Below are 16391 nucleotides of genomic sequence, written 5' to 3' on the forward strand. Positions count from 1 at the left end.
TAATTGCAACATCATTTGTGCGATAGGGGAATCTTAAATATAGTGGGTTTCTACATGGTGTTCAAAATTTCCATTTGTTTATTTATTCCCCACTCTCCAGCAATCATTCAGGAGACACTGTAGGAGAGGCTGAAGTTAGTATCTCAAAACACCAATAAGTAATGAATAAATAAGGAAAAAAATATTTTCCTTGTAGTCCTTTTGCAAGTTTCAGTACAGAGTTTGAGAGAAATACCTGTACTAACTGTAGACCGGAGGTGTTCATCTTAAGAAAATGGGCATGTGTAACTTACAGGCTGCTTCAGTGTAATAAACTGCCCTAGTGCCAAAGGAATGGCAATAACTACAGAACAGCAATTTTTGTTCATAGTAGGATTGCCTCTCAACTTTTTGGGCTTTAGGGTATACTTTCATGAACTCCACTTTTGCATGATGTTTTACTTTACGTGATTTTTGTACTTATTTAGTTTTCCCATAGCCTCTTCTTCCCTCCCTGCCATCCCTCTGGGATTCAAGAGCATTGATGTACTATGCTTGTCTGTAACATTGAAAACAGAGAGGATTTTAAATGACTGAGCTCTGATTGAAAGCCTTTTGAAATCAACTAAAAGACTGCCAGTTGCTTCAGTGGGTTCTACATTGGACCTATAGGTCTCTTACCATTTCCTTCCCTTACTGATGCTGCCAGTCATTCCATGTGCATGCTTAGCACTTGCTGGATGAGCTCATGTTACTGTGTAGCACTCCTAAGTTTACTTCCATTTCTCACTAACCAATAACTGTGCAAATGGTACAGGCCACCCTATCATGATGACAGGCCATATTGGAAACCCCCCACAAGTGGAGAGGACAGCAATTTACGGTATATCCAGGAACAGAACCAGAAGAATTTAGGAGGAGTCCAAAGCATGGTGTACCAAGATAAACTCATGACGACCCTCTGAAAAACAACCATCTTCATTTCATCTGCCATCTTAGATGATCATTGCATTCCATGGTCCTTGTCTGTCTGCACTATGTTTAAAGTGTACTGTGCATAAAGTGTGTGTCTTTGTATGTACATCCATCCTTGTTTAGTGTTCATGGACATTCTTGGGAAAAGTGTTTTCCATATCTTTGTTAAAAAAAAAAAAAAAGAAAAAATCTTGAAAAACCTTTTGTGAATTCTGGTAAGAATTTTCAGTACCCTGAGACCAGAAATATTTCTGGGGATTTACATTCTACCCTGTTTTCCAAATCTGTGACCCTCTGCCTGATGTTGAAGATCAGCCATTTGTGCCTTAGTTATTTTTATTATCTTATTTCTTTTGAGTCAAATTAATAGGTGAAGTTTGAAAACCTTGATTTTAGTTGACATGCGAATAGGAATTTGGAGGGAGATAAAAAACCAGAATTCACACTGGCAATCAAAATGGCTTGAGGGCCACCAACAAAGGGAGCCTACTGAGGTAATTATAGGTTCAGATGTCATTTCCTTTTAATTTTTGTGTTCTGCAGAAAAAATAGAGGTACTTACCTAATTTTGAAAACAAGTATAGGGAAAGAACACTGTAATAAATTTCATGGGGTGTGTGTATTTCTTTTTTTTTACTTACTGATTACATTGATAGCATTCCCCAAAACCATACCTGCTGCTATAAAGGCAAGACTGTTAAAAATGAATCCTTGCTAAAAGGGTGCTGCTGGTGTCTTATTTTAAATATGATTATGGAAGTGAACTATACAATCGCATAAAACTACCTACTGAAAACTTTTTTCTCAGTAGATTCAAAACACAGCACATAATTAGTACATTATAAGATGAGGATGATGCAGTGAAATAGCTATATTTTTTTAAAGTTAAATGTTTGCAAAGGTGAATGTACATTTTACAAACCTAGGACTTTGAATAGGATTGGCTGGTATTTTGATCAGTTGCTGATTTTTTTTTTTTATTTTGTTTAAACTGGAAATCACAGTGCCATCTTCACTCGTGCATTTGTTTTAATTAGGCCTTATATATGTGGTCTCTGAAGTTGTTGGAATGAATGAATCTTCATTTGGGATGTTTTTAAAATGAAGTAGTTTTTAACTTGATTTTGATAAATACACATTTATAAATGGCTATAACCATGAATTTTTTCAGAGCAAATTTGATAGTTTATAAGTTTTTGTGAAATATTTGTTTACAAATACTACTTTTAATATTTGTTTTGATCTGTCCTGTATGTGCTAAGTACAAATAAAAAATGTCAATCTTGTTGTTCTGAATATGCTGTATTATTTATTTTTTAAAGATTTTGGGGGAAGGTGGATAAATATCATATAACTTATGTTTGTACCTGTTTTGTCCTGTATTCACTAGTGCTATGGTGGATCAATGTTTTCAGTCTGTGGAGGAGGGGAAAACAATGAAGCAATTGTACACTGAGATGTGAAAATGCCAGAGTAAGCCCTAAGGTGTGTGATCACAGAGGCTGACTTGGTTTTCCCCAGATTAGTCTTCCTCTATTTCAGCAGCATTTTGTTTGAGAAAGGAAGAAAGAGAAACTTTGTTGGAACTACTGGAACAGAAGTCTAGTGTAGCTGATGCTCTGAAAGCACTCTGGAGGAGAGTTTTTCGAATACTCACGTTAAAGTGGAGCGTTGGTGCTTCATGATTTGTACACCTGTATTCATAATACAATATTATTCTTGTCATATAACTTCATCATCTTCTGTGTAGTTTGTTGTCAGTGTTCCTCCTCGTCATGTGTTATCTGTGATTTTTGGTTTGTTGTTGAAGGTGCACTGAACAAGGGATCTATTCCCTGACAGATTGCAAGGAAAGACAGTGCGAGGCCTAGCCAGTCCTTAAGTGTTAAAATGCCTTATGCAGGATGTCTGCACATTAGTGAAGGACAACCTGTGGGATTTGTGTGTTCTGCACTTTGTGTGTGTTGCCTCAAGGAAAGCACTTGTCATTCTGCTTCTCTGGAGAAGGAGCTCTCACAGTCTGCAATCCCTTTCACTTTTTTGTCCCACATCCTCCTTGCTGTCTGCAGAAATCTGTACCAGCCAAGTCACTGAGCAATCAGCTGGGTAAGAAGAGATCAATTTCTCTGTCCTTCCTTGCTCTAGTCTTAGTTGGCTTCTTGTAGCTAATGGGGTAGGATATGGTTGGGAAGAGGGAGTGTATTTGCCTGTTTCTTCTCTAACCTCAGCGTTGCTCTGACCTGTGCAGCTTATGTCACTTGAACAGAGGTGGATATGGATGGTATCTGTCTGAACAGGGTAGTATAAAAGACTTGCTTTAAATTTTAATGCACATTGGTTTTTTTTTCCCTAAAATCAGCACACTCGTAAGTCAAAAATTGTTTTGAACAAGTAATATAGGCTTTGTGATGCTAGTATTACAATTTTGTATTTGAAGCAATACAAAACACTGCAGCTGAAAACCAGATTAAATGGGGAGAGGGGAGAGAGAAGAAAAGTGGACAATGTTTGGTTAAGTCAGCTGTTAAATGTAGTGGCAACTTTTGTTTAAAATATTGGGAAAGCTTTGGCAGTATAAATCAATGCTACATCTTAGATTCGTGCTGCTCCAGGAAGTCGCTGATAGTTTATAGGCACAAACTCAATACAGAGATTTGGTAACCCTGATATGTGAGTGTTTATACACTGTGTTGAATTATTTTAACTAAGAGCTCCTCATGAGGAAATGCTACACAATTTTTACCAAAGGGCATCTTATACAATCATTCTAAGTCAGCAAATTTTAAATGTGTTCTAAAATATACAGGGAATTTTAAAAAAAAAAAAAACCTTGTGAATTGCCTGAAGGAGGTAACACTTTCTAAATCTACACGAAATGTGTTCTCAAGGGTACCCATCGAACTGCATGTGCAAACTTTCTCCACCCTGTTGTGAAGTGTGTTCATTGTGCAAGACTGAAACCTTATTTTTACAAGTCCAGCATACACTTGGAAACTTCTGATTACAGGTGATAAACACTATCCTTGCATCAGCTTGGTGGAGGGGATGGAGGGGAACTCCGAATACAGTGGTAGGCATTGGAGAAATTACACTGATCTGAAGTCCACCATGTAATTGCTTGGATTCTTCTATGTGTTGGAGAATTAGTTGATACATCCTGACTGAGGGTATCTTCTGATCATCTCTCTGCACACCTTTCTCCTCCATTTTATAAAGCTGGAAACCAGTTCTTCCCTAGCAAGGCTAGGAGAGAGCTTAGCCTGGCTCTCCACTGTGAGTGTTTGTATTTACAGGGGCACTACTTTTGCTCTATAATAACTCTGTAACTCTACATGCTGTCCCCTGGGAGCTGGTGGGAGAATCGAAAAGCTGGTGAGGACACATTTGTAACACAGGCTGAAATACATTGCTCTTCAACCCCAGCCAGACCCTGGCATGCAAACTACTGACTAATATCAAATGCTGAAATATGATGCTGAACTACAATACTGAAAGTACTGTCACTTTCAGTATATTGTTTTAGTGTGGGCTTTTTCTTTAAACTTTCATTTTCAGCTGATGTGAGTCACAGGCAAAGTGAACAAAGGGATCAGATTTTATAATGCATTTCTAAAGCTGGCAGCTGAGTGTTTGCACACTTAAGGGAAAGAACCAACAAGTCCTTCCAAACCCTTTTATCAGTGAATCCAGGTGCGAAATGACCAAGAGAAGGATTGTTTTCTCATATTGTGGATGGGAACAAAGCATATATGATGGCCTTGCGATGTAAAATGTAATTTTCTATTCCTTCTGGACAAGTATTGCAGAAGATATCTCTTCAGTCTGCAAGAGAGAGTGTCAGTACTTGCAAGTAATTTTGAAAATGGAACTTCAGGCGCTGGCAAGGAATGAGCTGAGGAGCATTGAAGATGGCAGGGCAAAAAGGAAACTGAGTGTATCACTTGCTTCTCAGGCATCAAAGCTGGTGAGATGGAGTTCTCTGAGAGAGAGGAAGACGACAGTTCGGCACTGCAGTCATCGGTTTTCTGAGGAGCAATCATTTCAGTTTGTGTATCAAGCAGGCAGGCTGCTACTATCTAGCTTGAAGGAGAGACGTTTCGATGCACATCCATCTAACCTGACACACCAGATCTCTGGAAAGACTGTTAGTGATGAGTGGTTTTCCTCTTACTCTGCAAAGGAGAATAAAAGAAAACATAGTTGTAGGGGAAATGGTGTTATTGCAGCATTGCTAATGCAGCCAAAGAAACTAGATGGAATTAATGGACATAAATTAGGAACTGTATTTTTTAAATTGATTTAATTGATTTAATTTTTTTAATTGATCTCAGACTTTGTGTGTTGTGCTTTGAAAAGGGTCTGATGCACCAGGACCCTGGCTTCTTTTGTTAAGACTGTGCTAGCTGTGAAACTTCTTTGAGAGCCAGCTTGAGCTAGCACTCTACACCCTAACCAAACTTCTGCTACATTGTGAGAATGGAGATTTTGAACTGTTTTAGAATAAATAATTTTCCCACATTACAGTCAAACTGCAAATGCTTGGAAAAACACAGTGCTCTTACACTACTCCCAAGTTCTAGTGTCAAAGAGCCTGCAAGAAAGTCAGTCCTCCTTGCTCAGCAGGCACTAGGCACATAGCAAGATACAGCTTTTGGACAAAACCAATCCTAGTCAAATTAGATAAGAAAAAAAAACATACAAAAAGATGGGCCACATTTTTCTGTCTGCCTCCTGCAGTAGAAAATGCAAAGCTATGTGTGGTAGTGATGAAGACACTGTTTGGCTTCCCTTATTTTCCACCTACTGTTGTACCTTGAGCTGACTGGCCCAAGAGTCTCCCTTTCTAGGTGTATGTGCTGTTGCTCTTGTTGCCACTGCATCACAAAAAAAAAACCCCTAACCACCAGATAAAAACTTTATTCAGTTGAAGTTCCTCCATTGGTATGAGTCATTTCCAGTAATAAAGCTTCTGCAGGCTGAATGCTGCTCTCAAGTACTTACTAATGACTGTTTCATGACTGTACTTTAAAACAAAATAACTTTTTTTCAGTTGGTGTCATGAGTGTTAATCTGAATTTAATTGTAAAGTTCATGTATCAAGCCTCCCTGTGCAGTCCCCTGCAGATATTAGTAGCTTGCTACAGAAAATACAAGCATGTCTGTAATAACTTGCATATTGCTTTTAATTTCTGCTTGTAATATATCTTCAGTTTTGAACAGGAAGAAGAGATTGGTTTTTTTAAAAAAATACTTTATCTCACATCCAAGTTTCCTAAAGATGGTGATTTTTTTTTTCTTCAGTTGGAGTCTTGGCAGACTTGGCACGCAGGTTGATGGAGATAAGAAGTTCCACCAGCCTGATATCTTAGACCCAGTGTTACATCCTTGTTTTGTGTTTCTGAAATAATGGCTTTCTCTTGACTGAGAAATACCACTTTTAGTTTGGTGCCACCTTATCTTCCATGATTTGTTGCCTGCATCTCTTCAGAAGAAATCTAGTTTCTCTCTAGCAGAAGATGCCTTCTGAAAACTGAGGAATCTACCAGTTTAAAATTAAGATCAATGTTGAGCTAAGGCTGCTGGGGAACCAGTGGAAGTGCCCCTAGGGTTTTGAATGTACTGTCCTTTAAGTTTGTAATGTGCTTGGATTTTTTTCTTTTCCATTTTCATCTTGCTCTTTCTTTTCCTCTTCCTTTTCCTCTTCCCTTTCCTTTTTATAGCACTAGTAGTATGACCTTTATCTTAAACTATCAACAGCCAGATCTGCAGCTCATCATATCAAAGATGAAGATGTATAATCCTATACACAACAACAGATGTTTCATACAGGAACAGTTTGGAAAACCTCTAGTTCCTGGTTTACCAATGTCTTATGTTGATGGATTATAAAAAGCAATATTTCTTTTTTTTTTTAACTGAGGCAATGAAAACCAGCCTCTACTTTCTGAGTCACAAAGAAAATGAGCGAAGTAGCCACTTAATTAGTAGTAGGAGGTATGCTGATCTAATACAATTAAACTCCGGATAAGAAGCTAATTATTTATAAGTTACTTTTTCCTCCCTAAACCCATAACAGTGCAGTGGTGCAGTTATAATCACAGTGATTTACCTGCCGTTGCCAATTTCTGTAATTTTGTGATCCTTAGAGAAGTAGAAATACAAAACATTAATACATCTCTAGTGCTCTCTAAATTGTATAATTACATAGTAATGAACTCAGTACCTAAACAGATGATAAGGTAGCTGTGTTTCATCTCCAGGGGCCAAGGCCCTGAATATTAAGGCTTTGCTGGCAGGCAGCAGGGCCAGCACCATGGTGCCTCCAAGCTGAGTCTTTTTCATCAGTAGGAGAGTAGGAGTCAGACAAGAAGGAAGAGCTCAGAAAAAAAAATGGGTCAGGGAAACAAAAAGCTCAAATAGAGGCTTTAGGAGATGCAGAGTTTTACAGTGGAATGTCATCATCATGGTCAGGCTTCACGAACGAAGATTTGGGAAAGGCTCTATCTGCATTTGTTACAAGCACACTGGTGGCTTATGAGGCCAATACGGGATAGACATGTCCGATTACAAAAGGCACAGCAGAAAGACTCCTTAGGTGGTGTGTTCTGCAAGGCACGATTCTTTCTGCACTGTCTTTTCTCCTCGAGAGTGATCCTGCGTGCGTTCTCAAAGCAGCGTTGTAGATGGTGTGTTTCCAGACCTCCCAATTAGAGGCCAGAGTAGACCAGTTATGGTGATCAGTATGGCCAAGGCTGAGATGTTGTTTCAGGGAGTCCTTGTATCTTTTCTTCGGGGCTCCTCTCTTGCAGCAGCCGGTGGCAAGTTCACCATAAAGCAAGATCTTAAGGAGGCGGTGGTCCTTCATCCTGGACACGTGTCCTGCCCAACGCAGCTGTGTTCTCAGCAACACGAAAAGCAATGAAGTCTGCTAGAAACTTAGGGAATGGAGAAGAGGAAAGAGGCAAGGGAGCTTTGAGATTTCAGTGTCTGTGTCTTCAGCACCTGGGGCTCAGTAAGCAAGGCTAATTTGAAGCAAACTTCAAGGAGTTTAAGTGTAAAACTGTATGCTGCTTCTGTGTCAAAAATTTTAGCCCAGGAGGGCTTTGTTAACATTTATTTTCAGATTCAACCATTATATTTAATATGTGTGTCTCATTCTCAATTTTTGACTTCAGAAAGAAACCTGTGAAAATGGCTTTTAAAATAAGACAGTTTCTTGGTGTAACTCAGATCAGTTGCAGTGAGAACCTGCCCAGAGATAGCACAGGTTGCAAGGTTTGTAATTAAGAAACCCTTGCTGTGCTGAGTGATTGATTTTGTGTTACTTTGACCTGCTAACGCTGTGTTCTTAGCAACTAAGTGAAAAATTCTGTCCTGCCTTCGTAAGAGCTTTTGCTTGCTGCACACTTTACCTGTTCATTGGCTTTACTGGTAGTGTGTTAAAAGGGCAAAAATCTATAGCCGAAACTGAAGTAATCTGTGTGGCAATGGAATTAAGTTTGTTCATGCTGGATTTTAAAGTTATGGGAAATTACTGAAAATCCAGAAGACAGCATATTCAGAATCTGAATAATTTAGAACCATGAAACTTAGACAGTTTGATTAATTTCTTTTAAAACAAGTTTTTTCCAAGGAGTTTCAGCTTTGTGAGGACAGAGACAGAAAGGAGATTTTGTAAGATCAGAGTATATTGTTAAGCCAAATCCAATGGATTGGCTTCAAGGCTAAAGTGATTACACCTTTCTAATCTGCTAGATGCGAGGCTGCTGTGGTTCCTGGTTTCAGAGCCCAGCCTGTACAGATGCTGAGCATGCATTCCGGAGATGAAAATGCACACAGAGCACCCACTCAGCCAGCCACACTGAGCAGAAGAGGTGAAGAGCAGCACCTACACCTGCATGCACAAACAGCAGCTCACAAATGTGGGACAGCACAGGGAGCTCTGTCCTCTAGGTGTACACCCCCACAGAAAATTGGGCTACAGTTAGGAAGATGTTGTAGACTGTAGTGATTGGAGCTTGACCAGCCAAGCATAGTGGGCAGCAGCCTGTTTACGTGTGGCTGGTCACTTTTCTCACCTTTCTCATATTCTTCCCTGATGCACTTGAATTCTTCTGTTTCCTTCCCTTGTCTCCTCTCAGTTACCCCTGCTTTCTCCTTGCATTGCTCCCAGTTTTTCTAAGTCCATACTCAAATTTCCCAAGACTGCCTAGGTAGTTTGGATCTTACATGGATACTGATATGGTTTCCTAGACAGTGTTGGCCTTTCAGGGTTGTTCTCATGCAAGAGTCCCTGATATTCCCCTTGAGGGTTCTCATGTAGCCCTATCATAACTACCCGTGAAATCCGGCAATCCTTCAGGACACGCTCTGTAGCATTTGTTAGCTGCTTGCACTTTCGTCTTTTGTGTCCAGCAGCTTCTTCTGTCTCATTTCGTGATTTCTCATGTTCTCCTGTTAGCTAAGCCTCAGTCTTGTGCCTGCTTCTCTCTCTGCATCCTTTGGCAGCAATCTGATACTGAGGACAGTAGAGGTGAGATGAGGATGTACTTAGCTCCCAGGACCTGAGTTGTTTAATGGGTTAAGTGGTGGGAAAAGATGTAGCATGGCTAGCAATCTGAGATCAGCTGCAGGCTGCATCAGAGGCCTCAGTTCTTTGCTTGATTTTGTTCCTGTTTTAACCTGAGTTAGCTTGCTTGGATTAGCCACCCTGAGTTCTTTTATTTCCCAAGGACAGGCATACATTGTCTGCCTCTGTCGGAGAGGGGAAGGCAATACTGACTTGGGAGAGGATCTTTCCTGACATAGAAAATTTTATGTCTGCTTTTTTTATCTACAAGGACATCTGGGACAAAGAAATTTTTTTGACAAGTGATCAAATATCATTAGCTATTGTTAATTAAAACCATTTGTAAATGAAGAAAAGCAAGTTTTTTAATGATCTTTATGTAGATAAGGTGAAATCTATGAGGACAATGGCTTTATTTAGTCAAGATTTGTTTCTTGGTATTTTGTTAGAACGTGCTTTGCTTCAGGCTTTATTCTTCTTGTGGGAAATTCCGGATTACCCTTGCTTCATAACTTACTTATTTGAGCATCTTGTAGTGCAGGAAGCTGATGCATATACTTTTTTCTCCTACAGGAGAAATCCTCCTGCTTTCATCACCATTTCTTAATACATTTTTTCCCCCATCACCATTTTCTCTTTCTTTTCAAGGTTGTCCGGGAGAAGGTTGCTAGCTACCTACTGTGCTTTCTGAGGTGTCCCTAGGATTGGGTGGTTGCTGCTGATCATCCCTATCAGCAGGAGGAGAAATCTGCAACACAATTTCCCATGCCTTCCCTAAAGGAAGCAAATGGGCCAGCTATGTTGTCCTGTTTTCAGAGCAGAGCATGGAAGTGTAACATCACTGTTAGCTTTAGTTATACTTTTCACAGTTTAGGAAGCCTCTTCTGACCAGCAAAGAGATCTTGGTTACATGGTACAGGAAAGAAAAACAACATAGGTTTGGGTTTAGTGATCCCAGTTCTCGTTTACTTACAAATACTCATTGCTTTTGTATGTCCCAGTCCTTGACTGCAACAATGAAACTTCATCCTCTTTGCTTTATAAACAGTCCTCTGGCTATGGTCTGTGCTCCTTTCTCTTGTAACTCTTGAGTCAAGTCTTTTGCTTCAGTCCAGTAGTTCTGACCATTAGTTTATACACACACATACTGCTGTCTTCCTATCCCCTCATTTCCTTTTCATTCCTCTCCACAGGGACATTTTCAGAGTATGCAAACTTCCTTGTCTCTCTGTACCACTTGTCATGCTTTAGCAACACAATGGGTATGAGAGATTCTAAATATGATTAAAGCAAGTTTGGCTAAGAATTCAGTGTGGTTTGTTTGGGGGTTTTTTAACTTCTTTTGAAGTGTGGGCAGGGAATAAACCACAAGTCCCTCCCACTCCCCCAATATCCCCCCCAACAAAGGGAGAGACTAAACCCGAAAACGAATGTTTGGCTTAGCATAGCTGTTAGGTCTCATCCCCCCAGCTGCCACACTGAAGTTTCACATGCAGAGACTGCTTTCACTACATACATGTTAATACACATACATGTCAACAGACATTATAACACTTCCCCCGACTACCATTTGGGAGCACATCTAAAGCCCATTTTGATGCTGGAGAAGGTGTCGCGGCAAAATGATGATGGGTGATGCGTCTCCCAATGCATTCAATACGAAGCCGTCAGTGTGGATTTTGCTGCTGAAACCTGCACAAAACGCCATCAGGCTTGTTCTGAACTTCAGATGCTGAAGGATCAAGAGGGGTTGTGAACGTGTTTGCGTAAAGTTTGAGGATTTTTAAATAGTGGAAAATCGCAGTGGTTTGTTGCAGGAGGAATGTTCAAAGCAAATAGAGGTGGGTGTGGTAATTGTTGAAGGTTAGTTATCACAATCAGACCTGGAAGCCTGGGATGTTTTTAAACTGCTGTTCAGCTACAGTAGGGAAGGTCTGAACTCTTTAAGAGTCATCCAAGAGGCATGATAGTTTGAGCCTGCTTTCTGCTATTGCCACCCCTTGCCTCCCGAAGGAGGGGAGAGAAGAAAGCCCCACTGTTTGCTCTCCAAGTGTAACTTCAGACAGGTGGGAGGTGCCTGGAGGAAGAGTGGGGGAAAGGGGGACATGGGTGGGGTGCATGAGTAAGCCAGGTGAAAGATGTTTCTTTAGGTCTACACAGTAACATTGTCCAGGAGAATGAGGATGGCGGCTGTGGGGATGGCACAGAAGGGCAATTACTCTTTTTTAAAAAGTCCCTTGTCATTCACAGGTTACACCAGTGTGGGAGTCTTCTCATATGAGGTCTGTCATAATGAGAGAAGAGTCCTGAATGGGTATTGATCTTAGCACATCAGAAAGATGAGAGCATAGCTCAGGAGGAATGATGGTATGTTTGTGCTGTTGGGTGGGAGTAACCTGCTTCACAGCTGAGGTTGTAGGGCTGGAAACCTGGCCAGTTTAGGAAAGGATCTGGTGTTCTCAAGAATCAGAAGTTAAATATGAGTCAACAATTGCGGGCTATATAGAGAAAAACAAATGTCATGTTCCAGTATATAAACAGGAGTAGATCCTGTAGGACATGGGAAGCAACCCTTCTTCTTTGGAATGTGTTTGCAAGGCCTCGGCTGGAATGGGGTCTCCAGTTCTGAGCATTGCATGTTGGAGTCAGAGCAGGGGGCAGCCAGATGGTCAGGAGTGGCAAGATGTGTCAGAGATGTAGGAAATGTGTGACCTGTGAGTGGCAACTGAAGAATTCAAAGTTCTTCAGACTCTGAGGGGAGATGTGAAGGGCCATTTTCAAAAACACAGGTTTCTGTAGCAAGAAATAACCTTCTTACTGTGTCTGTGATGGATGGGAGAGAAAATAGCAGGCTTAAATTGCAGTAAAGGAGACAGAATAAACAAAGAAATATGCACAGGCACAGTGGGACACTGAAATCAATTGCACAGGAGGGTCGTGGAGTCTCTGCTAGTGAAGGCATTGGAGGTTCAGTTCAGCTGATCAATTGGGGTAATGCAGCCCTGCATACTTTGGGTTTGAGGGCTTTCAAAAACCTTTCTGTTCCCCATTTTCCTCTGTTCTCTTAACACTTGCTGTATGTGCAAATTGTACGCTAGAGACATGGTTTAGTAAGGCAGTAGGTGACTGGAGTACATGAAATCTAAGAATGTCAACTGAAAGTAGCTTTTCAGGTAAAGCGTGAGGAGCATAAAATTGGAGCAGAGGAATAGTAATGTAAATAAAATTTTATAAATGGAAAAGGTAATCAGAAGATACATGTTATTTGCCCTGTTCCTCGATGTGCTGCCTTTTTGATCCGAAGGCAGGAATTGTGTGTCTGAGTCTAAAGGCAACACCAACTGTTTTGTGAACTTTTAAGTGGCTTTTTTGAAGGTTCAGCCTTCAGTAACTGAATCCTCTGGAGTGCTTTGCCTGAGTGAGGGACAGAGAAGAAAGAAGTGTTTTCTTTCTTTACACAATAGGCTGTAGGGCCCTGCCTCATTTTCCTTGAAGGACAGGAATTGGTTTTATAGGAAGCAGCTGGAGCTTGTTGAGAAAACTACACTGGTAAATAACAGGGAAAAAAGAGGAAACCTACAGGACAGCCAATAAGCTGTTAAAAGGTAAAGCAAGGGTGTTACATTGGCATACTAGGATGGCCAAAATGCAGGTACAAGAGAAAGGATGAAAACTGCTACCTATCCATGTAATGCACATAGTCTGAGGGCGTTACTTGGTGTTTAAGGAACAAACATGAATACCTGGAGAGCTTAGAATATGGTCAGAAAGTTGGTTCATTGAAAGTAGTGATTTATTTACCTCAATGGATTAGGAAGGATGCATAAGCATGTTTTCTATTCAGGTAAGCTAGATAGAAGAAAGCAATAGAAAACAAAGTTAATGACAAAAAAATGCACTGAGGCGAAAAACATAGATTGAAGGCAGTGGAAGGACAGAAAAGTAAGCAAAAAACAGATGTGATATGTGATAATAATAATGCCACCTTGTAGAAACTGCAGTAAGATGTCCGGTGTGCCCCTAAAATATATAGGCGAGAGTACACAGAAAAGGGATTTGGAATACTCCTGATATTTTTGTTTGAGTACTGTCAGCTTTTCTAGTCAACTGGCTCTGGGGCTGCTGCAAGGTCTGTTGCTTGTGATTGTTCAGTAACTCCCTGGTCTAGTAGTGAGAGTATGGGTGCAAAAGCCCACCCTCATATCCATCAGAAATTCAAGAGCTGGCTGACCACTGAGATGAGTTTGCCTCAACTTCTGTCAGTTGCTGTCAGCTCTGGAAAAATGCAAATTACCACATCCTTTTAAATGGACCAGCAGTTTGAACACAGGATTTCACATCAGAGTGCACTGCCTGGGCATTGACACCCCATCTAGGGCTTTGTGACCTGTCCTCAAGGGTTTCAGTGCACATCTGAACATCAGCTTTTCTGGGCCACCTGTTTACTTCTTTGAAGTAATTTTCTCCCTACATTTTACATGGTGTGAGCTCTCCTCTCTGGACAGTCAAGAAATACAACTAGTGCATTTGGTACACATTTGCCCTCATACCAGAGGGCAATTCAGTTGGCTCATTCAGTTGCTCAGCTCATTCCCATTTTAGCATGGAAGTTACCTCAGGTCCATAGCAATATGAAGAGTCAGTGTAAGGATTGGGTGTGATTAATTTTGAAAATACCAGTTAAAAATCTGCTAAACCAGCCTGCAAGTGGGTGAAATGAAAGAAACTCCCAAGCATGTGGGGGTTTATGTCTTGGAAAAAAAAATTCAATTATAGTCTGAAAAAAAAGATGTGCTGAGGCTTCAGCCCCAAACTGATCTTGTTTCCCATAAGGCTTTTAACCATGTGAACAAAACCACCTACCCCCTCAGTGAAAAAATGTCACTGTCACCATGGCACTTGAAGGCGGAGTGCAGGAGAGCTGCTACAATTAGTGTGCAATCTCATTAGCCTGTACCATTTTCCCACTGTAGGCACTTGCTTGATTTGATTATAACAGTGGAGATATAGTGCAGTTTGAAAAGGCAGACCAGTCCTGGATTATCTGAGCTCACCAAAGCTGTCCCCTGTGGATCAGACATCTATTTGTATGGTTTCCTTACATCAAATAAGGCATCAGAAGTGCTTTATTGGCAGTGGTTGCTACATGTCGGGAACCTGCCAAGATTAATATACACAACATTCCCCTCCCCGCCTCCTGCTTTCAAAAAGTAATCAGCATAAAAGTGTTATTCAATTACTACCCAGTCAGAAACCTCATGTTGTCAGAAGTTGTTACTAAGAAGACAGTGGTTATTAATAATGTACCCAGTTGCATTGTTCAGTATAACTTTGGAATTTATACAGATATGTTTATTTGCAGATGACTGGTTAATTTTGCTTTGAATCACTAAGTAATCTGCAGAGAACATATGTAGCAAGTAGCTTAGGTATAATTTATTCATTTTTCCTCTAATTATTCTGTTTGTCTTTATTCCATGTTGTCGAGTTTTTGGCTGTTCTTAGTAATAAAAGCAAAATGAAAACCCATGCAGCTGAAGATATAAATGAAGATAGCATTTTTCAAATAGTCAGGGGATTCATCTTTTCTTGGAATGAATTGATTTACTGCAACTACTGTCTAATGCAAGACTATAGAATAAGTTAAAACCTTATAAAAATTTTAAGCACTTCTCTGAGGAAAGCACAGTCAAGTCATTTGCAATATCTATGTAGAGTTATCTCAATCTTTTTTGTTTGCTGGCATGGAGAGAAAATATAATTGCTAGAAATTCACCATCATTTCAAACAATAAACTGATACAGCATCCATTAAAACTATTGAAGAAAAGCAGCAGTGTCCTATGTCACCTCTGAGTTAGAGATGATGAATTAAAATGTCAGTGTGTCCCCATTTCTCCATATATTGTAGACTGATGATAGTTTTTCTAACTAAACACATGCAAAAAAACCAACCAGCCAACCAAAAAAAAGAACAAAAAACCCCAAACCCAAAAAAACAAATGAAACACACCCAAAACCCCCAAACTAGTTTACTAGCATAGGTCTGATTCCTTTTTGACCAAGTGCTATTTTGTATGTTGTTACCTGTAAAATCTTTTATTTCCAATGGGATCTTCTTCCATTTTTCCCCCAAGTTAGAAATTTTTTATATGGTTATTTTGCACCAGAAGTGTAAAGAACTGAACTTTCTCAGGAATTTAATGTTATTCTGGGACTGTTTCTTGGTCTGCTCTTTAGACAATTTCACTTTAAAGGAGTTATTGTTTGCTGCCTAACACCTTTCCTTTCCTAGGGAAGACTCTAGCAGAGATCATGTAGTGTGTAAAATCAAAAATAATTCTGATCTTAAAGTCATTCTAACAAGCTGAGGCATTCTTTCTTCTCATCTGATGGATCTTGTGTAAATAGAAAACTGTAAAGATTTGGAATATACCTTGTTTAAACTTTTATTTACAAAAAAAGCTATGCATTTTTTTCCCAGGAAGTTTTCACTCTGTCTTTCCAAAAGTACAGTTGGTACTACTGTTTACTGCTCTAATTTGAACTGAATTTATTTTGTAGCTATCCCTTGAACAACAGTGATCTGCACCAGTTCAACATTGAGGAGAATGGTGGAACACCATATACCACAAAAATGCCTGCAAGGCACCACCACCACCACCACCGTCACCACCACCATGCGAATTACAGCGCCCTTGCTCCTGACAGCAAGGACATTGTTTCTGGAGTTCCAAACCCAACCAGTAAGTCCACTGCAGTGAATGTCATTTCAGTAACTGTGCCGCTTTCAGATTTGTCTCTGGTAAAGAGGGAAAAGGGAAAGGGAAAGGGAAAGGGAAAGGGAAAGGGAAAGGGAAAGGGAAAGG

General features: G+C 40.1%; 1 protein-coding gene across 7 annotated transcripts in view; it reads left to right on the top strand.

The window, feature by feature from the left end:
- The window catches only part of EPB41L4B (erythrocyte membrane protein band 4.1 like 4B), a 171825-nt gene that overhangs the window by 83652 nt on the left and 71782 nt on the right, over window positions 1-16391 (top strand). For 6 of the 7 annotated variants that reach the window (XM_027644031.1, XM_027644026.1, XM_027644028.1 and 3 more), the window contains one exon: window positions 16087-16268. In XM_027644031.1, coding sequence (XP_027499832.1) covers window positions 16087-16268 — 182 coding nt within the window. Of the gene's footprint in view, window positions 1-796; window positions 2251-16086; window positions 16269-16391 lie in introns of those variants that run through there. The other variant, XM_027644033.1, reaches the window with a different exon arrangement.

Source organism: Corapipo altera, unplaced genomic scaffold (genome assembly GCF_003945725.1).
Source record: "Corapipo altera isolate COAL_440 unplaced genomic scaffold, ASM394572v1 24b, whole genome shotgun sequence".
In the NCBI taxonomy this organism is placed as follows: domain Eukaryota; kingdom Metazoa; phylum Chordata; class Aves; order Passeriformes; family Pipridae; genus Corapipo; species Corapipo altera.